This window comes from Spea bombifrons, chromosome 2 (assembly GCF_027358695.1).
Source record: "Spea bombifrons isolate aSpeBom1 chromosome 2, aSpeBom1.2.pri, whole genome shotgun sequence".
In the NCBI taxonomy this organism is placed as follows: Eukaryota; Metazoa; Chordata; class Amphibia; order Anura; family Pelobatidae; genus Spea; species Spea bombifrons.
Genome location: NC_071088.1, coordinates 17,059,548 through 17,087,342, shown reverse-complemented (window position 1 = coordinate 17,087,342; position 27,795 = coordinate 17,059,548). Strand labels below are relative to the sequence as shown.

The following is a 27,795-nucleotide window of genomic DNA, read 5'->3' as shown; positions in this document are numbered from 1 at the left end:
GTACACGCTCGTTCCATCAGACATTTTCCACAAATATCCTAATGTAATTACAAAGTGTTACCACGTGTTTTTAGTCTGGGAAATAATTTTATTTCAGTTGTGTGCATTTGTGTGTATAGGACTCCTGCCAGCTGTATGTGCATACACAGAAACAATTTGTTTCAGTGGTTGCGCATGTGAAACGTTGCATTTGATATGGTCCAGTAAATTAGTGTTACGTGTAAAGCTTGAACATATTGGCCCATATTTGTTGTCGACTTAAATCTTTGTGATAACAAGTTACTTTGCTCTCTTTTAAAAGGACATTTACACCTTAAGCAACGTATTCGTATAAAACAGTCATTTTGTTGTCACGGTCTTTCTCCGTCTGCTCGTAGAGACGCTCGCACCACCTAAGAAGGCACGTCCTTGCTTGCCGTTGGCTGTGGAACACACTGCGGTACTTGGTACACCATTTCCTCCACAGCACTCGGCCCTTGAGTCCCCTTAGGAGTGTCGTATAGTACCCGTGTAGAGGCTGAACTGTCCGTCCTAGATAATAGTTTATTGTAAGTCCCCACCAACGGAGGTGCCTGTGTCCCTGCAACCTTAAATGTCGATGTTGAAGGCAAACACATGGTTCCAGCAGGGTGTCCAGACATATCCATGACAATAGGTGTGGCGTATTCTGGCCCACTTGTAGGCAGTGGTTCCGCATAAGCGTGATATATCTCCTGGTCCGTAGCGTTATACGAGTCAAAGTCTGTAAAACCCAGCTGTTTCCCTTCCTCTGGTTTAAAAGTTGATCTTTGATGAAGGGTACCAACTGTTCCTCCTACCAATGGTTGGGCGTATTCTGGCAAGATAAATAGAAGGAAAAAAAGTTAAATTTCTATATAGCCATGACAAGCCACATAGGATTTGGAACTTTAGCCTTTGTTTTAATGTTTTGGTTTTGTACATCCCTTTAGAATAAAAAGTCTAAGAGGAAAAAAAAAAAAAACATCTCTAGGAGCAACAGGGAACCTGCCGCAAAAAAAAAAAAAAAAAAAAAAAAATCAAAGCCTAAACAAGACATTGGAGATTATGGGTCTCCCTTAACCCCTTAAGGACAATAGGGGTTATTACTCGTAGTATATTGTGGGACAATGGCTATTTTAACATTTTTCGGTGTTCCTGTTTAGCTGTGATTTTCTTCTTTCTCATTTCGTGCTCCCACACATATTATATATTGTTTTTTTCAGGACAAACAGGGCTTTCTTTAGATACCATTAATTTTATCATATCATCTAATTTACTATAAAAAAATGATAAAATATGGGGATTTTTTGTTAAAAAATTACTTTTTCTCACTTTTTAAACAAAAAACTTTTACTCATCTGCAAAAACGAATGAAAAAACCTGCTAAATAGATTCTACTATTTGTCCTGAGTTTAGAAATACCCAATGTTTTTATGTTTTTTTGCTTTTTTCTGCACGTTATGGGGCAATAAGTACAGGTAGCGTTTTGCTATTTCAAAACCTTTTTTTCCAAATCTGGTAATTCTTCCCCCCATGTGCCATTTCGGGTATCTTTGAAGCCGGCCAATGCAATTTACCCCATCAAGTCATATATTTTTAAAAACTAGACACCCCAAGGTATTTCACATGCTGGTAATTTAACCCTTTCCATGCACTAATTTTACCACCAACCTTTGTGAAACTTTATGGTAGTAAATTTTTTTGTATTTTTTTCACACACATTGTACTTCAGGCATAAATTTATCGCTCCCGGTATATGTCCCTGTCAAACAACACCCCAATATGTGTTCAGTAACATCTCCTGAGCGCAGTGATACCCCACATGCATGGGTTTGTTGGGTTATTTGGGAGGTAAAAGGCCGCCTTTGTGAGGTGTGTATTTTTTGGCCATTTAGACATCTGATCCTACTGCCCCCATGTCCCATATTTGGGACACCTTTGAACCCGGCCAATTCAATTTATCCCATCCACTCATGCATTTTTTAATACGAGACACCCTATGGGCATTTGTAATGCCAATATTTTAACTCTTTCCATGCTGGAATTTTTATAAAGATAAAGAATTTTAGGACTTGCTTATTAATTTTTTTTTTTTTTTGGTGACAGTGGGGATTTTTATATGTTACCATATTATTTTTATTTTTTTTAAACATTTTTAAAAAAAAAATTTTTTTTAATTTTTTTTATTTTTTTTTTTAATAATCACTTATTAGTGAGCTGGGCTCCATTGACCTTGCATGGTTGGATGCAGTACCTGCATTCAACCTGCAGGAGGAGCTCGAGAGTTCACAACAGGGTCTGGATAGACCCTCTATGAACTCATTTCTATTGTTAATGCCATCCTGTGAATGACGGCAACGTCATTTACATGATGGCACTTGTGGTTGCTCTTCGGAGCAATCACAAGGTGATCGGGGTAGGGGGGTAGTGTTACTGACATGCCTCGATATCGAGGCATGTCAGTAACACCATTTATGCTTAGGAAGCGATTCAGATCGCTTCCTAAGCTGTTTTAGCCAGGCGCCGCCGCGATCTTTCATGATCGGTGCGGCGGCGGCCATTTTTCTTCCGGGGAGGGCTGCCAAGGGCTGCCCTCCCCGGATCCACGGTCAGCCTCACTTGGGAGGCTTCCGTGGATGCTGCAAAGCCGCCGATCGCGGCGAAAACGCCGCGATCGCGGCGATGCAGCTATTTAACGGCAGCCCGTACATGTACGGGCATTGTCGTTAACCCGTTGCACGGCAACCCCGTACATGTACGGGGATTGTCGTTAAGGGGTTAAAAGGAAAATATATTGGTGACTTGTTTACATGTAATTCAATAGATATATGACCTGTATGTTAGGTCCTTGGAACACCTAGGGGAAGGCTTAATAGATTTGGGTGCATTTTCTAAAAACTGTTTCATAGTCACTGATTAAACTTGCCGTCTCTCTGTTACAAATGTTTACTTTACAGGCATTTATTTTTATAGGGCCCTATATTTAAAAAAATAAAGTTCAAAATACATGAATCAATGGTTTAAAGATCAAGAGGTGCAGCGCAGGGCAATGTTATACATTTCCTTATAGCTGGAACAGATTTCCAGTTGAAGCAGTACAAACAATGCAAAGGAATTAAAAAGATGCCAAATTAATAAGTAGCCTCGATGGGCCAGTTTCCCGTCATCACTACATCTACATATCTAAAACAACATGTCCTTAATCTCAAAGTCTTAATTATAGTACCTGAGAGACCCTATAATATAACATTTCTCCATTAAAACAGTACCTGCAGACTCCGCCTGTAACATGGTAGCCACTTCTCTTGGTCTCAGACGGCTCACTTCACTGCTGCTGTACCGCACCGGGGTCTCCTCATGTTCCACGGATTTAGGAAGAAACTGCTTCATTCCCTTCCACCAGCCTTTACCGAAATGGAAGAGATGTCATGGGTTGTAGGGAAAAAAAAAAGGCACCAAGTAAAGATTCCTCTAAAAGTAGATAAGCAGAAGGCTTTTGTGTACTTCGTTTTATGTGTTTGTAGATACGGCAACATAGAGGACAAGTAGTTTCCCTCTGACCCATGAAACCAGAATGCAACCAAGGGCTGTGGTGACCACTTCTCATATATAAATATTGCACCTCACTTTGAATTAAATCAGTTGTAGAAGTGAAGATCTTTGAAGCTTGATCATGAAGTCACATTAGAAAGAACAGCAACGTTACTACTGAAAGTTTACCTGCACGATCCCAGTAAGGCATGTCATAGGTTCCTTCAGCTTTCTTCTTTCTGCAGTAAACAAATCGATTATAAATCTACACACTCAAACATACTATCTACATATAATATATATAAAAATATTGGGGATTCTGTCACGCTGTATGGCCATATATTGCTTAGAGCCCCACTGTATCAGTCGTTTTTCACGGCTTTATTGCTTACCAAGGAGCTAAATCAGTGGGACTGCTTTGCCCTTTAACCCAATGAGACTTATGTTTATTTAGGTTGTATGCCCCCTATTCTGTATATTCTTATATATTTTAGTACATTTTATATATTGTAATATGTGTGTGGGTTTTATGTATATATATATATACATATATATATATATATATATATATATATATATATATATACATATACATATATATATATATACATACATATATATATACATACATATATATATACATACACACACACACACACACACACACATATATATATATACACACAGACAACACCTGCAATTAAAACATTCTCATTTGAGATATATAAATATATTTTCAGTATTTTAAGGGTCAGTTATATAAACCGACAATCTGCTATGCCAGTGTGAAGGGACTAATTCTGTTCATTGTTGGCAGCATCACCCAGGCAAGCTTCTGTTCTTATAGTCGTGCTAGTTGAGCGAGGCAGTAAACGCACGTCTGTTAGGCTGTCATACTTGGCCAATACCTAAACTCACTCCAAACAAAAACGCTATGACTTTAGAAATTTCCTGACCACTACGCTGGATCCACAGAAGTGCTGGGGTATTGAGATGTATGGGTAATTACTCTGGGTAATTATCCACAAACCTGATACTGAGCACACTATAGAGTGAATCCATCCCAATGAAAATAGGGTTTTGACCACTCCATCTATGCATTATCAATTACATTTTAGGCAAACAACTGCAGGCAATGGGCGGAAGTCTAACTGCAAAAGAATTCCTTAAGTATTACAAAATGATCCATTAAAACAGCCCACGTCCAACTGGGCTTCAAACATCTTAGAAACTAAAAAACGTGTGATATTTGATTCTATGGAGCTTGCTTCTGAGACCAACAGGATCAAACTATTCCCCCGGTTATAAGATTCCATTAGACTGTCCATGCACAGGCCTTCCACAAGACAGTCAATCATAATCTAGAATCCCTTACATATAGATGCCCACTGGCACAACTTCAGTATTCCAGGATCGCAAACAGGCCACATGTTTTGGATATACTATTTGAGGACAGCAATCTCAAGTGGACATTAAACTACATGTTTAAGTTGGGGTTATACCGCCAGAACCCATGGCCTGTTCGCAGCACTAGAGTTGTGCTTCCTTGTGGTAGACCTTTAACAGTCAGCGTGGAAACTAGAACCCAGTTATAGTGTGTAGAGACCTCAACAAACTTGCCTCAAACAAGCGGTTCAACATATATGCTAAATAGCAACCTTTAAAGGGATACTCCCACCATTTATATTAAAAAAAAAGAGTACTGCGTTAAAATGGTGCTGTCTATTTAAAACTAGTCCTAGCTTTTACACAGCCTATTTCAGACAGTTGCGTATTAGTCATATGTATGTCTTAGTTGTGTTCTACTAGACAAACACCAAGACTCCTTATCATACTGCCTTGTGGTAGACAAAAGTATGGCTCAATGTCTTAATCACCCAGACACGTTGACAAAAAAAAAAGGGGGTTAGTCTATGGAATTTTATTGGAAGAAAGCTACATTGCTGTATACAGTACTTAAAAGGTAGAAATCCAGTGTAAAAAAGGCAATTTAGGGTAAAAAGAAAAAAATAAAGGAAATGTTTTTCTTTAGTATTAGTATACTTTTGCAACCTTGGAACCTAAAAAACTATATACTATGATATGAACAGAATGTACTGAGATCCACCATGAAAAAGCAATATCATTTCACACACATAAGACCTGCAAAGTGTTAAATATATCATGTATTCCAGCACATATGCCTGGATGCTAGACATATGTTCTCCCATACGGATAAACCATGTAAGTGTAATAATTTGATTTTTAATGGTCTGGTTCATGGAAAATCAATGCCCCAAATATTGCGTGAAGTGCCAAGTAGAACTACTAACCTGTTTCTCCAGTGCCAGATGCAGACTAAGACCAGTATGAAGCCGGTGAGAACCATGACTAACGCAGGAACCAGGATGGCTGCCAGCGGAACATCTGCAATCCATTTAAACAAGAACACAGCAGTTTACACGCCGGTCACTGAACACATTTTTGTGTAGGTGTTGGAAGAAGTAACATCTTCTGGGTCACAAGTGTAACAATAGCACATCATTCACAGCACATACAAAACAGAGCACATTGCTGAAAACTCGTTACAAAAATAAATACAAGAGATGGAACGGTTACAGAAAGTTGCACATTTACCCTGCGTATTTATATGTATATTCATGCATACACGTAAACAGATATTTTATCTGTTTACTTTTTTTATTTTATTTTTTCCTAACAATTTAAATACACTGATAAGAGGGGCTGAATCGTCGACATCTGTGATGCCCACAGTGTGCCATAAAGTTGTCTCCTGTCAGAAGTCCTTGGTGTGCTCTATCACTTGCGTGTGTAAATTTACACACGTAGTGGACTACTACAAGCCAATTTTTTTTAATTTATCACGTTACGTTTCCTTTGCCACCATCACTTTTGTGGATGTAAGGGGTTTAATACATGCAAATGCATGTCGCTTACTAGTGCAGACACAGAAAAGTGCAATCCCGTGTGACCTTATTGTGTTCCTTTGGCTTACATGAAATGCCAGGACTCCGTACATGAAAAATTGTGTGGTGAGAAAAGATTTCTCTCCGATAATTTGTTTTAAAGAGAAATGCACTGGTCTTATTTAAATGTGCATTCCAGCTGCTTCTAATTCAGAGGCCTTTTGAAATGACGAGGATCAGACTGAACAGTCCCGTTCCTAGGGCCAACAGGCCAGGCGGCTTTCTGTATTTTTTTTTCTACTTGACTTCAATAGGCAGCATGCAGAAAACAGCCTTCAATGTGTCGGGGGCTGCGTAACGCGTTTAGCAGCCTAATAGTTAACAGACTCAGCCTTTGCGTCCTCTCGGCGTGAGTCATAGGAGTGTTTGGAGAGTTCACAACCTTCTGATGTCAGCCTCTGCATTCCTGACGGGAGCCGGCAGCTAGAACAGCTGACATAAGGCAGAGCTAAGCGTTTTCAGCAAACAGAAAGTTTCCTCGCTCTCACTGATCCAGGCGGGGAGAAGAAATAATTTCCCTAACACAACGTCTTATTGCTGCAGTTACACCATGCATCATTTCCATTTAATAAACCGTAGGAAAGTCATCCATACGAACTCTTTTTTTTACTTTACAGGATGTGTGGGTTAGATTAGCCAATACAGGGATATAAACAAACAAAACAAATGTGATTGCAGACCAACGATGCTTGCTTCAGAAGAAAAGAAGCTGAGATTGCCGCCTCCAAGAATCATCGGTCAGGGAATTTGTTACCTTTGGTAATGTTGGGCGTCACTGTCGTGTTCTTTATCTCAGGGGGAGAGGTGGTCTTCTCTATATGTGTTGGGACGTGTTTGGCACGTGGGTTTAAAAGTGGAGGAACAGTTTTTGGAATCAAAACTAAAAATAAAATGACAAATAGTGAGATAACTCCATGGTATTTCTTTCACACATTTATACTCAAAACAAAGACCAACCTTCTAAAAACTTTAACAACTTAATTCCCTCATTCTGAAAACAGTTTAAAGCAGACAATGAGAACCCCGTTATCTGTCAGGAGATTTTTATTAATGCATATATTGGACTAGAGGTTGTTTATTTATTTTTATTTTTTTTTTAATTTCACGAGTGGCAGGTTTTTAAAAATACAGTTTTCAATGCAAAAATTTGTGGGAGAGAACATAAGGAGTAAAGAACTGCAAGAAGTGTGATACATATCCCATGTTTTGTGTTTTCCGGAACTATTAGGTCTTTTATGAAAAGACCTAATGGTTCAAAAGAAAGTTCAAGCAGATCAGGCATATGAACGCGCATTGTTTTATGTAACCGTATTACACAAAAAGTGGAAAAATATCCTGCAAAACAGTGTCTCCCTGCAACAAATGACTGCAGATTATTAGACGAGTTGAGAGAGAATGGTAATCCTGCACTTACTGGCATTAAACTGACATCCAAGCAATTCCACTTTCATGGCGATTTTCTGCTGCCACTTTACAGGATTGATCCTCACAAAGCGAGCCACAAACGGAGGAATGAAGTTATTGCGAACCTCATTGTAATAGTCATAGTTTCCCTGGAATATCTAGAAAAGCAGATGGAATCTTTAAAATACACATCTTTGAGACTTTTTGTCATAGCTCAGAGTTCTGGGTACAGCACAGACAACAGACACATTACCCTAGGTCTTTTATTTCAAAAGTTTAAAAAAAATTCACTCAACAAAGCACTTGCTGAGCTTGGAAGAAGGGTCTCAAAAGACCCCCATCAGCAGCATAGGAGCTGACAGGACGATAGTATGTCAAGTGCAGGGAGATGCATTCAGCAGGACAGAATCTCTGGAGACCGGAGAAGGGGCAAACGCACATGGAGAGTCCGCCGAATTCTCGCATGCATTTAAAAAAAGGAACACCACGAAAACGTAAAAGTGACCGCCAGCTGTGCCATTTCTGTGAACCACAATGTGTATGCAAGGGGGCAGCAAAGGATGCTGGGAAAATAAAGTGGGTGGATGATACATCTTCACGTATAACAAATGCACACAAATCTCTGTACACCATTATTAGTACAAAAACACACAAAGTCATTGCTCACAATCAGCGCACAGCGCTAACAATCACACACGTCTGCAGCTTCAGAACTGCAAATGCAGGGTGACCAAAGCATTACCTTGTCTTTGTCCACATTGGGGTCTCTATATACCGTCCACTTGGTCCCGTCATCGCTGTACAGAATCTTGTAAGAGGAGACATAATAGTTGAAGCTGGACATGGTGGATCCGGTTGTAATGATGCCTAATAAAAAAAGAAAAAAAAAAAACTTTGTTCAGCAATACCAGCATTTACACAAATCTAAAGGGGAGCAGTTTAACTAGCATCAGATTAAATATACCTTTTCAAAACAGCTTGCCATTTCTTTATTAACCCCTTCAATCCTATGGGGCTTTCATAACCAAAAAGACCAACATGTTTTGACATTTTTATCATATGTTTGTTAAAGCATGACTTCCCTTTTCCTTATTTGTTGAACCCCCACAAATCATTTTGTTCAGAAGTAGGGTCTTTTTAAATCGTAAAAATACATAAAAAATAATTATAACCTGTGCATCCTAATGGGCTTCTTGCCACAGGTTTTAAGAACATATAGGTACGTCCTAAGAGGACTCAACGGTATAAAACAGCTCAAGTGTTTCTACAATATGTATATTAACCATTTGTATGTATTTTAGCTCTGTTACCTTAAGCAAATGTAACAGGCAAACACCTTGAGACTCCTTATCTTACTGCCTGTGGAAAGCAATAGAAAGGCCAATAGAAAGGGATATTCGGTTAAATGAAAGTCTACGAAGGACTGTACTTTATAACATTGCCATGAAGAATCGGCAGTGTGGTGTTTGAGCAGGCAGTGTCACATGACTGACAACTATGGCCACCTCCAGCTCTGAAGATAAAGGAAGATAAACCAGGTTTTTGTAAAAATAAAAAAAAAGTATTAGTGGCACTGGATATTATGCTCTAAATAAAAAAATAATAAAAAAATACTCCCTAAGGGAGTTCCCTCCTAAGTTCATGAAATCATTACAGATAACTGCACGTAAATTATTATGCAATATGCCGGTCCTTCTTGGCTAAGGGTTGTACGCAACGTTTCTAAACATGTCAAGCTCCCCATAAGCGAATGTGAAGCCTGTGTATATCATAACGTTCACTCACCAGTTATCCTCTTCAGCTTGTTCAGATCAATTTGAAGCCACTGCTTCTCATTGCTGAATGACGCGGCCCAGGCTGGCCCCTGCTTTTTCAGTCTTGCTTTGTCCGACTTCCATACGTTGTTTTGCCCCGTGTGGTCGGTCCATTCCAGGACTGAGGAAGAGCTTATCTGGGAGTCAGGAATTACACCAGATTCCATTCCTAGAGTCCCATAGCACCCTACACAACATAAGAATTATTTCTTAATAGTTATATGAAGCAAGATACATTAAAACAGGCATGTCTCTGAATTCCCACGACTGTTACATGGGCTCCCTCACACATATCCCTGTGACAAAGAAAATTAGAAAAATTTGCACCTAAATTGGCCCTAATTATTTGGGAAGAGCTGTGGTCCATCTAATGGGGGACTCATTATGATTATCTAGAGGCTGTGCCTTTGTTATGTTGAGGAAGTTTAGGATAACCCTAATTTGTCATAAAGTTCTGGTATATAATCCCATAAATCCACAATTTGACAACCTGGTATATGGCCACTACTTATACTTTAAATGGTTGCTTTCTATGCTTTCAATGATGAACACAAAACACATACCGCTTGTCTTGAAAGTAAAGAGGCTTGCTGACAATGACCCACTGCAAGAAAAAGATTTATAAATTAAGAACGGTTCAAAAGAGCGCCAGCAGATTCCATCCCATATCCATACAGAATATCTAAAAACGTATGTTGCATCTTATTTTTACCAAGTGCATTTATTTCAGTGTCAAAGATGACCGATTAGAAATAAAGACTCTAATGCTATTTTGCTCAAATGCCAAGTATCCTTTGATACAGAAAATGTGGCGAGTAGTAATTTTTAAATGTTGAACTGTTTCGTTAACTGGTGTAATCACTTAGGTGAGGCTTAAAGCTATCATATCAATCTATTAGTTTCCCCTCGCACTGCAGAATGTTTCCAATGTTTCAGTGATTCCTTCCAGGGTGCTTGTGCTGCTGTGTTATGTATTGTGTATGGACTGTGAGGCTGCACTCGGACTCCGCACTAAAATACCTGTTCTACAGCAGCATTTCAGGGGTTAAAACAATTAGAAGATCCAATACTTACACCGTGGATGTGATGTTATTTGCCAGAGAGCTGTCATAGTACGCAATGCCTTTGCTGACTACCACATTAATTTGTCCGCCGAGTGCATTAGAAACCACTCCAGCGTGTACACCAGCCATACACAGCGACGAGGACTGCAAAGGAAGGTAAACAGGCCATACGATTAGCTGATTGAGAGATACGGCATGGATCTCAAATGCACTGCTTAAAGAAGCCTGTCGCGTGAGCAACTTCATACAAGAAACTTAAATGGAGGTGAATACACTCAGATGCAACTACCCCAACAACCCTAAACTCCAGTTTTAATAATGGAAGTTGTAGTCTCAGCTGCAGTTCTAGCCCCTGTACGGGCTCACTAATGTCCTGCAGCTTGTACGGGCCGGATGGGGAGACTGAAGACCACCCTTCTATATGTTGAAGGTCTTTGCAGACCTCAGTAGGATCTTCACCAGGTGAACTAATGGGGAGGGCTGGAATGTGAACTCAATTCCCAGCGATGTGCAAGAAGATGACCCCCTTCGAATGAGGACCTTCTCCCCATGGTAAGTCTAGGTTGGCCCCAGGGCAGCAACTGCCGTTAATATGCCACTGGATGTAACATTACATTGAAATAAGTAAACATCTTCACAGGTCTAGCTTTATTATCCATGCATTTTTCTTGCACAATATTGTATGTAAAAATGTGATAAAATGTTATTTCCCTGTTTACTTTTGTGGTCTGGATTTAGTTTTTTTTCCAGATTTTTTTCCAGTAATGCAGGTCGGTACTTACATCTCTATAGCCATGTGGGATGGTTCCTGAAATCTCCCCGAATGGTGTCAGACAACCAGCTGGGCAGTATTTGCTAATAGAAATAGAAAAGGAAACAGAAAAAGGCTTGATTTAAAGACACACAGAACATGATGGCAGATAAGACCTGTCTGGATTGCTCCCTTTCCACCTGCTGGAGACACATTTGCTGTATGGATAATCACCTAGGATGTTCTCTGCTCTGCCACTGAATGCAAAGCAAGCTAATATATATATATATATACACACATATACACACTTCAGTGAAATGGAATGAGACACATAGAACATATATTAAGCTGCATTTTTAAACATCAGGGAGGGAAGATGTTAAAAGAAAAACCACAACAGAATAAGTAAGTATTGTAGAAATGCATGTCTTACCTATATTCTGGCTCAGAAAACCTGCTGGCTTTCTCCAAACAAGAAATAAGATCTAAAATAACAAAAGGTAGGAGAATATAAAATAAATGTTAATACACAAAGGCTCTGATATAGATCATTTTAAAAATATCATGACATAGCACATGTCACACAGCAGGCCTGCCATAAGGGAGGAGTGGGGTAGGTACGGCACTGACACGCTGGGCTGGGTCTCTCTGCTCTATATGAAGCCGGTGTCAGTAGCATGTTATGTGACCCGACGGTGGTAGGGAGGCAGTGGTGACAGGTCACCCCTCCTTTTGTTTCTCTTACTACTGCCTTAGATTTGCAAATAGTGTCAGTATGTGTGTGTTACTGTATTGAATAAGTGTACATTAGTGTAGGGTGTTAGCATGTGTGTCTGTGTATGGTGTTGGAAGTCAGGGGTGAGCAGGAGAAAGAGTGTGTGTGTGTGTGTGTGTGTGTGTGTGTTATAGTGAGTTTGCATGTTACTATGTATGCATGTTAGTCATGGGGGGGGGGGCAACAAAATATGGCAACCAGGCGCCACTAACTGTAGGTTCGTGCCTGCTCTCACAGCTCATTTACTGGCTGAAAACAGCATCTAAGGTAGCCCGATGGAAGGAGAATGTGCAACAGAAGCATAATGTGTGCTTATGGAAGGATCATAGGTGGGACAACGAATGGAACATGGGGCCAAAACTTCATGGGATAAAGGAAAGCTTGCTTTGGTAGGTGTCATAAAAAATGCCTATATTTAAGAGTTAACACGGCATCTTGCATAAACGAAAAAAGTAACTCTCTTGGGCCAGATCCTGCCATAAATGTTAACTGAAGACCTGGCCAGACTCCACCATACAATCAGTGAAACAAAGCAGGGCATCTTCAAAGGACGCCAGATGTCCTGGGTGCCATAAAGTCTTACAGGGGACCGGACACTGGGCTCTCACAGGGGACGCAGCACCAAGCATCTTCAGAGTTATGCTATATAAAACGCGGTTGTGTTTTCATAGTAGAATCATAACATTAAGATTCCCTGTGTGCCGACAGTGTGCCCTCCAGAATGATAGCGACATGACAGGAGGAGGTTAAACGAGGCCTAATAATAGGTTATCTAGTGATCGGATAGGGGTGTTCAGCATTTCAAGGACTTTGCAGCCAGGTTTTACAACTCAAATCATTAAGTGTTGTAAACGTAGAGTACGCCAAATGAGCGTCTCCCAGAGACAAAGTAAAAAGGTTGTTTTGTGCTCCATTTTTTGCACATCATCTTTTACCATTATTTTTTGTATTAAGCATTGTGCCTAAATAGTATGAGCAGCTCAGGGGGTTAACAAAGCCTCATTTTTTTTAAAGACCTTAAATTGTACTTGGCGGCAGATTAAATTTAGAGTTGTGGGGTAAAAAGATTTGGGGTTAAGATCAAGTTGCTCTGCAAAGCTGGTTTATCTAATAATCTTCTCACGGCCCCCTCACGTCCTGGTGAGACCACGCAGGTAGCGGCTCCTGTGGGTCTCTGTGACAGTAAAGCAAATCCCCTTGGTAGTGAATGTCTAATTCTATGAAAAAAACACAACTTCCAATAATATCTCCTCCTGAATCATGTAACAAAATTCCAGGATATCTATCTATACTGATATTAGCTGAGAGGTTACTCGTATTCAGACATTAACAACAATACGGATGTTAGACATTTTCAGGAACACCTCGACACAGGTTCCGAATAACAACTGCAACTTAAGAAAGCAAGATGCCTATTGAGATAATTATGGTTTAACTTCAACTATTTTTGAAGGAGTTATTTCATACACATTTTTACGGATAACCTAAGAAGCAGGTTACAAAAATTAAGTAATTTCAGGCTTGTAAATGATGCAATGCTCTATTAAAGCCTTTATTAAACAGAATGATAAATCTCTACATGCGCAGTAACAGTCTATCGACTATTCTAACATTCAGAGTCTGCTGGAGTAATATAAAATAGCAACAATTCAAATTCAGTAAACTTCCAAGTCTTCTGGCTCAGCTCAAGTTTAGCAGCTACCAGACAACTGCATTCTTTGGCGTTATCAGCTGGTTTTACGTTCACCAGGACAAGCTGCACTGTTGGGGATTTTTTTTTCTCCCCAGGGAATAACATCAATACAACAAATATATATATACATATTTTATTAAAATAACGAAACTATTTGAGATTCACAGACTGCACAGAGAATCAAACCTACAATAAAATGATATTTATATGGAAACTAAAACCAGATACAGGTCTTAAGGAATTCCTTCCACACCACGTGTGTCAATGGGGAAGCTAAATTTACACCTGGGGAACGTATAAAAGTATAAGGACAGTGCACTAAACACACACATTATAAACATTGTGTGCACTTAATTTCTCCAAACAAGATTAATCTTGGTTATGAAGAGGACAGCCCTGAAGTGGTTTCTTACGAGAAATCTCATGGGCCTTACAGAAGCCGGTCCCACCAGAGGAAATAAACAGCTGCTTTCTCGGAAAAGATACGAAAAGTCGAGTTCCAGATTACAGAGAGAGCAATAAAAACAGAGGAAGCTACAGATACAGCGACGTGGAAAATCTGTGCAAACATATATATATAATTACATTACACACACAATATCTCATTTACATCTGACTCGTGGCTCACACAACAGCAACTTTTTGACAGATTAACTGTTCATTCAGAAACCGGTGTGCAGAATATTTTCGTTCTCACATATCAGAGAGATTAACAATGACAGCAAATCATTAAATCACTCTGCTGTCGATACTGAACCTCCAGCTACTACAAAAGTGACCAAAGATTATTGAGTTTGAGCAGATAGACAGCCATCTCCATAGACTAACATTGGCAGAAGAATGGGTCGTACATTAGAGCTCAGTGACACTGGCATAGGATACAGCATTTGCCACAAGTCAGTTTGTGAACTGTATCAAGGAGTAACAGCTCAGAAACAAAGTGCTGGTGAGCACACACACACACACACACACTGAGTGCTGATGAGCATAGTTGCCTTTTCTCTGTAGCATCCGACACTACAGAGTACAGAGTACCAAACTGCCTCTGGAGGCAACATCAGCACAATAACTGTGCGTTGGGCGCTTCATGAAATGGGTTTCCATGCCAGAGTAGCTGCACGCAATCTGAAGATCGTTATGCGCAATGGCTGGATCATTATGCAAAATTGTGAAGCGTAATGCCAAGTGTTGGCTGGAGCGATGTAAAGCACAGTCACTGGACTCTGGAGCAACGATTCATCATCCAGAGCGCGGCTTTACACCACTCCAGCCAACGCTCGGCATTGCGCTTCACAATCTGGAAGTCTGATGGATGAATCTGGGTTTGGCAGATCTATCTATCTATCTATCTATCTATACACACACACACACACACACACACACAATCAATACAGATCTTTAAAAAAAAAAAAAAAAAAAGTTTAATTAATACCTGTTTTGTTTGTGGTGGAATATGAAGCAAGAAATCCGCGTCCTGAAATATGGATCCCACTCATGAAAAGCACAGTGATCTCGTGTGTTTTGGATTCAATTCTGTCTTCTGGTCGCAGCGCCAAGCCACAATATTTAGCTTTAGAGAGAGGACAAGAAATGAGATCCATTCAGTAACAAAGACTCCTCAAAACTGTACATAATTTAAATAACTGGGGTTTAAATGTTTAAGTAACAAAAACTGGCAGACCTTCTATGCATTGGAACATATAGTGACTCTTTAAATAAATAAATAATAAAGATTAGTAACTTTAATGTGTGTACCTGCGTGACGATTCCACAGGTGTTATATGCAAACAGTCGTATTTTCAGTGTCATTTAGCGAGTAATTTTGCTGTAAACTTGTATTGGGAAGCAGTTTTGTCTATAACCAGAGTTTATAAAAATACAGTAACTAAACTTGATTATTGTACAATGAGCAGGCGCTCCCTACAGCGACATGGCCAGTGTCAGTATGAAGGGTCAGAGCTACAAGGTGAAAAATCAATCAATGTGTCTGGGGAGAGGTGGATGGCTTTCTTTAGCTTTAACATGAATATTAACAGCACACTATTCCTAGCACGATGGACTATATGTGATCACAGCTCTTCCATGACGGCTGAATGGGCACAACACCCGCACAGCAGGTTTTTAATAAGCAAGAAACCATTATGGCAAACACAAAATGTGAAAAACCGTTAGAAACGGGGCAATTTAACACATATCATTTTAGATATAAACTACACAAAAGGTCACATGCTGGAAATAGCAGAAAGAAAATTCCCAATGCGTCTCACTTTCTGGAAACGTAGGAACGATGCACAAGTTACAATGTACAGAAACCCCGTGTGAAGCGTGACGGGAAGAGGATCCAACGAGCTGGATACAGCGCCGAGTTCCTTGCCATGTAAGGCTCTGTGTGTTTATTACTTTACAGAAGGATTAGGAGAGGGGTTTTGCTGCTACCGGTAAATCGAAGCAAACCGTTTCCTCCAACTCTGTATTTACAGAAATCACAAAACGTGAAACAGCACAGGAGGCTACGGGCCAAACACAGCCGGCAGCAGAGCAAGCTACCAAAAAATACCATAGAATACAAACACTTTTAACAGGGTTAAATCACGTATGTATTGGACAGTTTATTGTATCTGTCAGCCCCATACTCTGAGTACTTTAATACACAGATGCATTTGGCCATAAGCTCCTCCTGCTCAGCAATGTGCATGCGCCCATCTCCAACACCGGCTACCGGGATATTTCCAGACAGGGCTCACACGAGATCCCCCACGTGTCACAAAAATTGTTCCTAGAGCTTTTCTTCCAGTAACTGATGGTTTTGTGCATCCAAAGCTGCTGGTTTCATGGAGGCGGACATCCGTGGCAGCTCTCGCTCAGGAAGTTTTATTATTTTGTTTGTTTTTTTTTTTATTACACATGAAGCTGTATTCGTATATAAACTTAGTGGGAATTAAGCTGGTGTAAGAATGCAGGATCCAATTACAATTTCACACTTACTGCGATCATGTTTTGCATTAAAGATTAACTTCAGAACATGTATGTAAAGAACATATTACTCCATCCAGTCGGCCAATACAACATTTAAAAGCGTTAAGATCAGCCGTAACAGACCATTACGCCTCAGTACAGCATTTCATTTTAACGTACTGTCTGATACTAGCACCACAGCTGGTTTTAACATTCAGGCCACTTACAAACCCCAAAACTATATGTAAAGATATAACGGAATCACGTTGGTACTATTACTATATCTAATAAACATGCATTATAGAAATACATTCACACACAATATTAACAGCACAGCCAAGAAGTTGCAATTGCCCATAATCCATATATATTTCAGAAACTGCTGATCATAATTTAAATGTTGATCTTTCTTTAAAAATGCAGCCTGGGGAAAGAAAAAAAAAGTAACAAGGACAAAATTCTAGAGCTCACCTATCTCACTCCTCGTGGCACCAAAACCATCATAAATCCTCAAGTAACTGGAATGGCAAGAATCAGAGTCCTCAATATCAAAGTCTCCAAATTTTAGCTGAATGCGATCTCCTGGCCTGACTTGGATCTTCCACTCACATACGGTGCTGTTGGGGTAGGTCTGGGGGTAGTTTTTGGATGTAAGCGTACCACTCTCTGGTCCAAGCAACGTGTAACCGCAGCCGTCACCTGTAACATGAAAAGACAGAAAAGAAAAAAGAATGACATCAACTAAAGTAAACTGTAAGAATCCCAGCATGTCTGACTGCGTAGAAGATTGAGGTGACGCTGGTACGGACGCAGAATTTAATCACAACCCCGCACGCTTACAAGCGTCAAGGCAGCAGTATACGGGACACGGACGATGGCTTTTAAAGCAACAGTCGACATACAGGACACAGAAACCTCTTTAATTGGAGCTAAACCGAGACAACCAAAAAAATCTTCTTAAGAAACTCGCCCCACATGAAACAAAAACCAAAAAAAAACTACTTCAGGAGTATTTTCTCATAAATCCTGAAAATCAACATGAATAAAAGAGCGGGAAATGTGCTGTCTGCGTTGATAGCGGCCGTCAGAGCTGGGAAAATGAGTATTGTGCAAACGTCACTTTTTCCCCAAATCCTCTAGAGTGTGAGCCGGGCCCCCTAACGCATGGGATTGTCTAGTTTGGTCAGACCCTCTGAATATATTGTTTTGTAAGAAGCACTGCGTAATCTGCTGGTGCTATATAAATAACTGCTAATACTAAAACTCCATGTTGTGTATACGAACGGGAAAGGTATCTCCATTAACCTATTTCTACTGCATGGAGGAGTTGCTGATTTTTGGAGGGTGACTTTAAACAAACCCTAAGCGATTACACTGTCCTCAGCCCTGGTTCCAATTAAGGTTAAAATCACTATTTACAGGCAGTAAAAGGCAGGAAGCTTCGCCACGAAAACAGCTGGGGGAGACAGTCCTGATACAACGAGAGGAGACAGCCTTCAGGGCAAGAGTCTGGCGTGTCTGACCAGTTTTATACCCGTGTTATCATCTCACACTCGTACAGCAACTAAACTGGCAGAAACCTAAAGCCAAATGGTGCAGGAAACTACCCACTAGACACCTAGGTGTAAAGTAAATACAATAACAACACCTCGAATATTAGACGCAGAATGCCATCTGCTTCCCAACAACTGAATTTGTAGACGGGACGGACGGCCTCTTCTTGAGCGAAAGAAAAAACAAAGTACAGTTATTTCTCAGATATTGACTTTTTATTTTTATACATCTGCTTGGAAATGCAATTGTACGGCCGGATGCGATTCTCTCCCCGCGGACCGCCTGCATGCGTGGGAAAGCAAGACGTCGGCAGGCAACTTTTACACACAGCGGTGATGCGTAAAGAGCAATTCTGTCCTAAAGCGCAAAAACGGTACAATAAGCAGGAGTAACGGGCTGTTCCTGCAGACGGCTCGGCGTTCACCTTCACCATCGCTCTACAAAACTCGCATTGCTGTCGAATTATGTGCTTGCAGTTCTGCCAAAGTGCTAGAAAGGAGGCTGCTTGACGTGTCTAGGTTTCTGTGGCTGTAGAACAGGGCTCATTATGAGGGTTTACGATACAGTTAAGGTTAAAAACTTTGTGGGACCTTCTTCAGGAAACTGTTAAACTAAGAAGACCTCAAAAGTTGAGCAACACACAGGTTTATGGACGCATCGTTTTTCATTCCTCAAGAGCATTATGCAAATATTTGCTCGCCGAATCTGGGAGCGAGGTCTTCTTCAGACAGCCAATTCCTTTGTATAGGTTCTGCAGCTCTTCAGGATTTCCCTATAGGCTTCATTATTCTCTTAAATGCTCCTCCCTGTAAACACATTACTGGAGTCAATGGTACTATTGTTTCTCCAGCCATGCTCGAGAATGTCCGTTCTGGAAACGCCTAGGGTTAACTTGTCATTAGACATGTTACTCGGCTCGTAGCCCCGGGCAGGGTGGTTGGAAAGGTTGCCTCTAATCACGAGAGTTTCATAAGGAAACAAGCCCCAAGCTTACTCAGCATTAACACTGTACGGGGCGGCTTGTAGGACCCCCGCATTAAAAACATAGACAAAAAGGGCTATACAAAACCTACAAGCCAGATGCCATAATAACAATAGTGACTGCCATCATCCTTGTGCTATAACTTCTCAACAAGAAGCACAGAGTACATCGTCATCAATGATTCTGCCAGTGACAGTATTAGCAACATTCTCTATGTAAATATCAGTGACTCCGTGGTTATTTACTACACGCCGTCTACAAAGTGCTTTTTTCTTATTTTTTAATTTAGTAACTTTTATACACTTTCTAAAATACCGTTACACGGAACCAGATGGTTAAATTAGGTGCTAAAAGAATGTCTAGGATCATCCAGCGCATGCAGAAAGCAGGCTGGGCAGTGCAGAAGCGCCTGTGCATTACCGCTTCGGGACTCGCACAATGGAATGTTGGCACGAAACCAAATCCACGAGCTCTACTCCGGAAATTACCTAAACGAATACTTTCAGAAGCCTGCATTTCTCCTATATGAATGAAAGTAGATTTGCTTTCTTCTCTTCCCCAAATGATATTCACGGTTTACACAGGTTCTCTAATTATAGAAAATACTCCAAGTTCTTTTTTGGACTCTGCCTGTCAGGAAGCATCTCCTTCCTTATATTCAATGTTCTGAACAAAAAAGGGTCATGGATACAGTGTGCGTCCTAGGACTACACGCTATGCACATTCCTGGAATTACTCATTACATCCACACCTTAGAATTATTACCCTGCTGAAGGGCCGCTATTACAGAGCTCTGGCATTTAGATTTTTTTGCCCTGATTCAGTATAATCTGCTATGTAGGTCTTACAATTGCCCCTATAAATTTCACAGGAGCCACAAAACAGATAGACATCTGCTCCGGCTGCATCTGGCACTCAAATGGTTAAGTCTACGTAGGCTGTGGTGAGAGCAAATTAAATTCAAGTCACTTGGGTATTTAATTAGCTATTAGGAAAGTAAATAAGCAGCATTTCTCTAAAACACTTTAACCTACTTGTGATTGGTACTCTGCCAACTATACAGATCGATGAGGTAAGCGAAGATCAGGCGGATGAATGCTCAAGTGTGCATATTTGCCTGTGCTGTATTTCTATTGTATCTATTTAAAGAAGAAATCAAAATTATTAAACTACAAAAAAAAATATAAACAAAGATCACAATAAGTGAAAGGTCCACTTTATAGACGCCAACGAAACATGAATGTTCCTTGTTTAGGAACAGAAAAAAACCCATTCAGCAGCATGAAAAAGCAGAATGGAGTCAGACAGGTCTGAGGATGAAACTAGAACTGAAGCAAAACGGGATATCGAATCCACGACCCATTTATTATCAATTGCAAAAGCTCAACGGGCATCTCTGCACAAACTATGAAAGACAACAGACATTGTTTGCATCAATAATGTATTTTATGAAACAGTTACCTACTAGCTCTGCCATATTGGCCACGAGTTCATCAAAACAGTAAGGAACTCCCAAGGAGGAGAATAGATCCGCTCTCCACCTCCAAAGAAACCTCATGTTTTACCGGGTCCCAGACGAACCCAGCGTTTGGAGGGGTGTGACCAGAGGGGCTATTTGCGCAATAAACTCCATTATTAGCCAAAACATTCCAAAAACAGATTTCTGAAGTATGAAACAATTCCATGAGGTACAACGACGCCCAACTACAGCATGTTAGACAGCCCCTTTATATTCTTATCAAACATCCAAGACAGCTGCATGCTTCACACTCCACACCCTGTCCCAGTTGTGTGTCGCTGCTTTCCAGATGGATATACATTTAAAGCAAGGGGGGGAAAAAGTGCACTTTCACTCCCTCACCGCAGTATGTATGCAATCTTCATTATCAAAACCGAGGGAAAATGCTAGGAATAAAGGTTCTAGGAGGACAAAGTTAGCTTTATTGAAAAAGTGAATGAAAACATTTAAAAAGAAGATCAGTATAATTCCCCAAATAGTATTTGCTAAAATTGAGAACAATAAATAGATCGATGTCACTGTTTTGTATATTAAATAAAAAGTATGTACAAATTAGCAGCCGCTTCACGTGTTCTGTGAGAGCAGCCGTGTTAATGCTCTGTACTCGCATGCAGCAGTTATCTCTCGGACATCGGTTGTCGATTGGTTTAAGCAACCTTTGTGATGTTAAGAGAGGACATGACCTGCAGATACCATTATTTGTCAAAAAGTATCTCTATGCCAAATACCTCCAAAATGTTAATAAATTAATTTAGTTACGCTAAAAGCAGACATGGTTTCAGTTTCCCTTCAATACTTAACAAAACAGAGTAACGGAGAAAGTGGAGAATGAGAAAGTACCAAGAGCCAAATCAGCAGGATGTCTGCTCATCTTTGAACCATGGCGAGCCTCACAAAAGGTTCCGGTGGGAGCGTCACCCAAATACACGCACAGGCGGTCATGGCTGCATCCTTGGCAGAGGCGAGATTGGATTTGGGAACACGCAGAAGGGTCTTCGGCGTATCCAGCACAAACATTGGGCATATTTCTGAAAAGCTATTCCGGGAGCAGCCAATGGAATATTTTTTGCTGGTTGGAGTATTTTTTCCACACAACTACTTTTTGAATAAACGTTCTATTTAGAATTTCTCTACAAATGTGTTTTTTTTCTAAATCGTTGGTACTAGATAAATAGACAAAAAAAATTACCAGATGTTATCAAAGAAAAAAGTGTCTTCCATACTGGGCGACGTCCAGGACTGGTAGACTCGGCTCACCTGAATTACTGGGCAAAAATAACTTGGAAATTCTTACCTTGGAATTCCCTTTCCCAGTTTATCCTTCAATATATCAGAAAGAACAGATCTGCCTTTTAGGGCAGGTAAACAAGGAATAGTTGCATTGGTGCTGCATTGTGTTTAAATACTACGGCAGCGGAACGTCTGTGTCCCAACTATGACAACTTACACGCACAAAACAGAACATTAAAGATCCCACGTCTCGGGAGAGTTTGGCTGCTATCTGGGAACTATTTATCCACAACGTGTAGGAACATCTGTTAAACTGCAGTGAAAGAAAAGCCCAGTCAGTGGGAAAGCGGGCTGTTGCCTCCAGCAGTCACGCCATGGAATACCGCTGCATGATCCAGAAAACTATCCCAAGGAGTAACCATAAAGAATCACCTGAAACAGAACAACGACATACTAAATGCTTCTTCCACCACCCTATGATTGGGAGAGAGAAAGGAAGTCCACCAGGAAGCCTAGAAAATAAAACACAGGGAGCAGTCATCCATCTATTAAGGGCAGAAAACGTATTAAAGTTCACCTGCCGTACCTTGGAAGACAGAACCGCTCTCTGTTGTGATGCTCCCGAAGGAACTCTAGAAAAAGGTACCGAGTTACCTCAAGATTGCGACTCTCTCCACCTAATGTATCGCTTAGTCTGTCAATTCCCCTTGAATATATGTATTGTATTAAGCGCTGAGTAAATTGTTGGCGCTATATAAATAAATTATAGATTATTAATATAATAAATAAGAGATACATTGGTATAAAAGCATCTCAAAACTCCAAGAAATGAGTGACATCAACGCATATAAGCAGTCATTAAGAGGGGGTCATAATTAATGTCCCCTCTGCTTCTAACCCTGCATCAGCATTAATCACAGGAACCAGCCACAAATCTGGCGGCACTTCTGAGGACGGACAAATGGAGTAAACAGCTGAGCCCGGGGCTGTAATCTTCCCGCAGCGAGGACGATCCGTATAAACAAGGAGGAGGCTTGCAGCTCCCGGCCTTTTACTGTTTAATGGAAGAGCTGTTCGAAAGGTCACCGAAAAGCCTGCCGTATTTAGCTATATTCTCTAAAAGACTCTCTCTGTGAGGGTCCGCGATCCACTTTCATTGGGGATCACGGAGAGTTCATGTCGAGACACTTGCAAATATGAGGGAGTCAAAACAACAGGCTTGGCAGCTAAAAGGTTCAGCCCTTCTTTTGGGTAAATCTGCAATATGGGCAATATGTTCCTTGCTTTTACTGGTATTAAAAGAACAAACCAGACAAAATCAGGAGCCCGCTCTTCCATTGAGACATAAGCCTGTTTCGTTTTTCAAACCAAATCTTGGCCAACATTTGACATTAACCCAGTAATTACAAACGGGCGGGCAATACAAGAGACCAGTTCATCCAAAATACGTCATGTTTAATGGCGTCTCCTATGGCGAGCCCTCATTCAGGAGTCTATGAAAGTTTTGCTTTTTTGTGCCATTTCAGAGTAAGAATCTCCATCTGCACAGCAGACAGATACCCCCACACGGGCAGAACGGAGCTGAAACTCACAGTAATCTCTGCACAAGAGACCCGACGTGTAACGTATGGAGGCTTACGAGGCAACGCAAACCCAGTGACGTCTTGTTCCTATAAGCGTTGCAGACGCCTTACAATTCATTACACCTGAAAGTGGTTTGATGTTGAGTACACAGTTTATAGTAAGGGGTATTTATCCATATAGAGCCTGTGTGTCATTTAACATTTCAGTAGTTGATAGCACTTTTTCATTTATTTTTTAATTGGACATACATTCAGTTTTTAAGTCTGTCGGGAAGATTAACATGAAACCCGTTCACCTTAGAAGTTACACTCCGTCACTCAAGTACATGCAAGTTTATGGAGAGATCACTCAGAATCATCGTTATCATTTAGCCACTCTCCCCGGCCCTTTGCAGGGGATGCAAAGTGTGAAGTCCTGAAGCAAGAATCCCCAGGAGTCCGTCTCCCCCTCCAAACACATTTAGTGATCCTAGAGATTCAAAAGGAAACAATTGCAATATATTATATATATATTATATATATATATATATACATACACACAAATCTGATAAACACATCGTTATAAATCGGTTTTATGGCCACCTGACTGATTAAACTGGTTGCAATTTCCAATGCTATTTGCAATAATCAATCATAAACCTAAGATTTGTTTACATGCAATCACCAGATGGATGAAGCAAAAAAAAAAAAAGGAATGTTTGAAAAACTGTTTATGACACAACTGGCAAAAAGCCCAAATATTTGTATACGATATACAGTACGAATAAATTACAGGAATAAAAGTGGAAATTGCCAAACATATCCGATAAGGAAAGCCCAAAGTCTTCGCACTGCTCTGTAATACCAACATACTTGCCAAAAAAAATGCATCGCAGCTGGCTTGAGCAAGATTTTTTCCAAGCAGTTTTACATTAATTTGCCAATTATTTATCCTCTTGCTCTACAAATGACAGACATGTCTGCAGAATACAGTTCCTTTTGCTTCACTATAAAACTTAAAAAAAAAACACCAAAATGAGTATATTTTAAGAAAATATACTGAAAAATGATATTCTGTTTACCGCTGGTTGCAAAAGTACACCCACAACACCTGGCACTGAGCTGCTGCTCTGGTGTCCTTTCTGTCTTCTGTTTCAAGTAGAGGTTCTGTTATTGAACACAAAGCGGCCACCACAGGCCCACCAGGGGCGGCCCCCGCAGCCACCAACCCAAAACCTGATAGAACTGGTAAAATGCCCTCAATCACATCTTGCTTCTTCCTAAACTCGGTATACGTCGTAGGATTCCAAGGATTCGCAATAAGGTCGGGTACAAACCCACCCGACCTTATCAAAAATGTAATAGGATTGGCAGATTTATGTCATTTTGGGAGAAAATCCAGGTATAATACATTATATCCATAAAGAGACTTTAACAAAACCTGAACATATTCCATAGGTTCACAGGAATAACGCGAGCTTAAAAGACTCGTATACTCTGCATAGGATTTTCTGGTGTATGTAAATATAATTAACATCACTTAGTGAAAGAAATAGCGGACGGCGACATGAGAATCATTTAAAGAGATGTTAATCTCATCAATTCTGATCATTCACAACAAAATACAGTTTTCTTAAATTAAATGAGAATGTGACATGAAGGCCCGAAAGACTTAGAATCGTCTAATATCACGATGGAATGAAATGAAATGTAAGTCGCGGCTGACTTCTAGCAGCATTGCTGAAAATCCTCCCTCAAACACAACCAACAGCCGGCCAGCGGAAGACGGTTACGGCCAAGTGACAAAGAGATTCTGCGCGGCCGACTCGAGAAGCAGCCGCAGGGACGATTCCGGGGCATCCCTTCCAACACGAATACACTCTTTCTTCTACCCGGTTTTAACCCCTTAATGACAAAGTTGTGGTAAAGTTCCTTTTTAATACCAGTTGACAGACAGATGCAATATAACTGAAGCCACCAACAATATGCAACTAATAGACAAAGCGGGGGAAGGGAGTACAATAACCTCAGGAACACGGAACCCCAGCGATCCCGCAGAGCGCCAGAGGCCTGTCCGGTCAGGGAAGAGCTCGCTGTTTTACTTGGCAGCGCACAGCAGGACACTGCATGTCTGTTACTGATTAATATTCAGCAAAGAAGGTCAGAAACCAGCGCAGGGACCTCGCAAAACATATGGCTTTAACCCCTCAGAAGCCACAACGCAGAGGCAGGCAAACCGGTATAGACTTCAGCAGCCTGGAGCAACAAGGATTCTTGTTAGGGATCAATATTAGACAGCAGAAAGCAATCACATTGTGGGAGATGTGACCATCCTGCTCCTGGGATTTGTTGAGAGCGGCCAACATCAAACGCAGTCAATCGAAAGCCTTCTTCACGGCATTTCTTCAAAAACACATTGGATTTAGGAAAACGTAAGAAACTCGTACGGAGATTAAAGGTATTTAGTACTTGCTGCCAGCGCATCCTATTTACAAAATGATTGTTTACTCTTCACTCACCAAACTAGTATAATAACGCGGCATTCGGCCTCATGGTAACATTTTCTTAAAACTGTTTTTTTTTTTGCATGTTTTGTGTCATAGGAGCCCCCCCCTCACTCAAGGTGATCAATGTTACATTTTGTTCATAAAGTGCCCTAAGATTCTGTGTAACCACAAATTACAATAGAGGAGGGTAACAATTAACACTGCAACAGACAATATACACAACAGACAGGTACAGTCTATTACCCCTAAAGAGTCTTAACGCCACCATTGGCCCTTGGACTAAAGGATGCCAACAAACGTACGCTTACATCCCCTATTACATGGTTTGCATGGGATCAAGATATGACGGTGCCAAAAGGCTGCTACACATCACAGTATAACATGGAAAGTGACTACCGTCCGTCAGGGCACAAGAAGTGGGTTTTCAATAGCTTTAGTAGCCAAGCAGATGTGGTCAGCAGTCATTCTGGCCAATGCCCACATTCCAGCGACACGGGCCAAGCAAGCTAAAGACAATGTATTAAATGTGATGGTATCAATCACAGTTATATTTAATGGCGTGGAATTCCACCCTCCTTCTCAGGCTGGCATTTTAGAGGGAATGATGCGTTTAATGCAAGCAGGTTCCCCGTATCGGATTGACTCAAAGCTTTTGCGTTAGTCACTCCGTGTTGTTTACCTCACACCGTAAGACATAACAGCCTCTGAGGGGTACTTTGACCAGGAAGGCACCAGCAGTCTCCTCAGAAAACACCCCAAATGAGTAGAAAATAGCGCTGTAAGGGAGCATAAAATGACACGGCGTGTCCATGTTTGGGGCAAAAAAGGGGCTTCTTGCCTACGGTGCTACTTGGTCAACAACTATACCTACAACAGCTCTTGCTTTGCTTGCCTTATAATGCACGATCCGCACCAATTCACCTACCCTGCTGCTTTATTTACACTACGGAGAGAACTCACCACAACAGCAGACAGACCGCTGAGCACCAAGAGCTTCTGCAGCAGCCACACATACCTCACTACCACCGACTTCTAGGCTGTACTCTAACCCAAACACGAGAGACGGGTAATGGCACTGATTGTTATTACAGGACTGCAACACCCATCATCCTAAAAATGGTAACTGAGAAGTCAATTTCCAGCGCTACGTGGAGAGTCCTAAGCAGACATGTTCGCACGCTTTAGCTCACCTCCCCCCAAACACCAACTCTTACCGTTCTGAGCCCTCGTACTCCTGAGCAGAAAGGAGAGGATGCAGCCTGAAAGCACCAGGGCTAGTTGCTTGCTCACCATCCCCGCAGTCCCGCAAGCTCCCCAGTAATCCCGCGTCCCACGCGGGGAAGGAGCTAAACCTGCGGCACGGCGACTGCGTGCGCCGTTCACAACACAGCTTTCCCCGTTATGTGACCGGACCAAGAGCCCGGGAGAGCGCGCTGAGATCGGTGGGTAACAGAGCTGCTCAGCCAGATTTTTTTTTTTCCTTTTTTT

At 41.0% G+C, this 27,795-nt stretch overlaps 1 protein-coding gene across 1 annotated transcript; it reads right to left on the bottom strand.

Annotated features, from left to right (window-relative positions):
• Nucleotides 1-67: 67 nt before the first annotated feature.
• Nucleotides 68-27,795, bottom strand: DCBLD2 (discoidin, CUB and LCCL domain containing 2). The gene is made up of 15 exons (XM_053456934.1): nucleotides 27,522-27,795; nucleotides 17,425-17,652; nucleotides 15,431-15,568; nucleotides 11,964-12,015; nucleotides 11,562-11,634; nucleotides 10,790-10,923; nucleotides 10,279-10,319; nucleotides 9,687-9,902; nucleotides 8,644-8,768; nucleotides 7,912-8,059; nucleotides 7,252-7,377; nucleotides 5,844-5,937; nucleotides 3,721-3,770; nucleotides 3,270-3,404; nucleotides 68-835 (listed from the first exon to the last, which is right to left on the bottom strand). Exons 1-15 carry the CDS (start codon nucleotides 27,598-27,600, stop codon nucleotides 393-395), a joined length of 2,082 nt encoding a protein of 693 aa, XP_053312909.1. The 5' UTR covers nucleotides 27,601-27,795; the 3' UTR covers nucleotides 68-392.

What these genes read in the sequence shown, in the direction of transcription:
- DCBLD2 (XM_053456934.1), bottom strand. Translation starts at nt 27,600, where the DNA reads ATGGTGAGCAAGCAACTAGCCCTGGTGCTTTCAGGCTGCATCCTCTCC. An exon ending in GACGCCCAACATTACCAAAG is followed by an intron (nt 5,938 to 7,251) that starts GTAACAAATTCC and finishes AATGGATTGCAG; the next exon opens with ATGTTCCGCTGGCAGCCATC. An exon ending in ATCTGGCACTGGAGAAACAG is followed by an intron (nt 3,771 to 5,843) that starts GTTAGTAGTTCT and finishes TGTTTACTGCAG; the next exon opens with AAAGAAGAAAGCTGAAGGAA.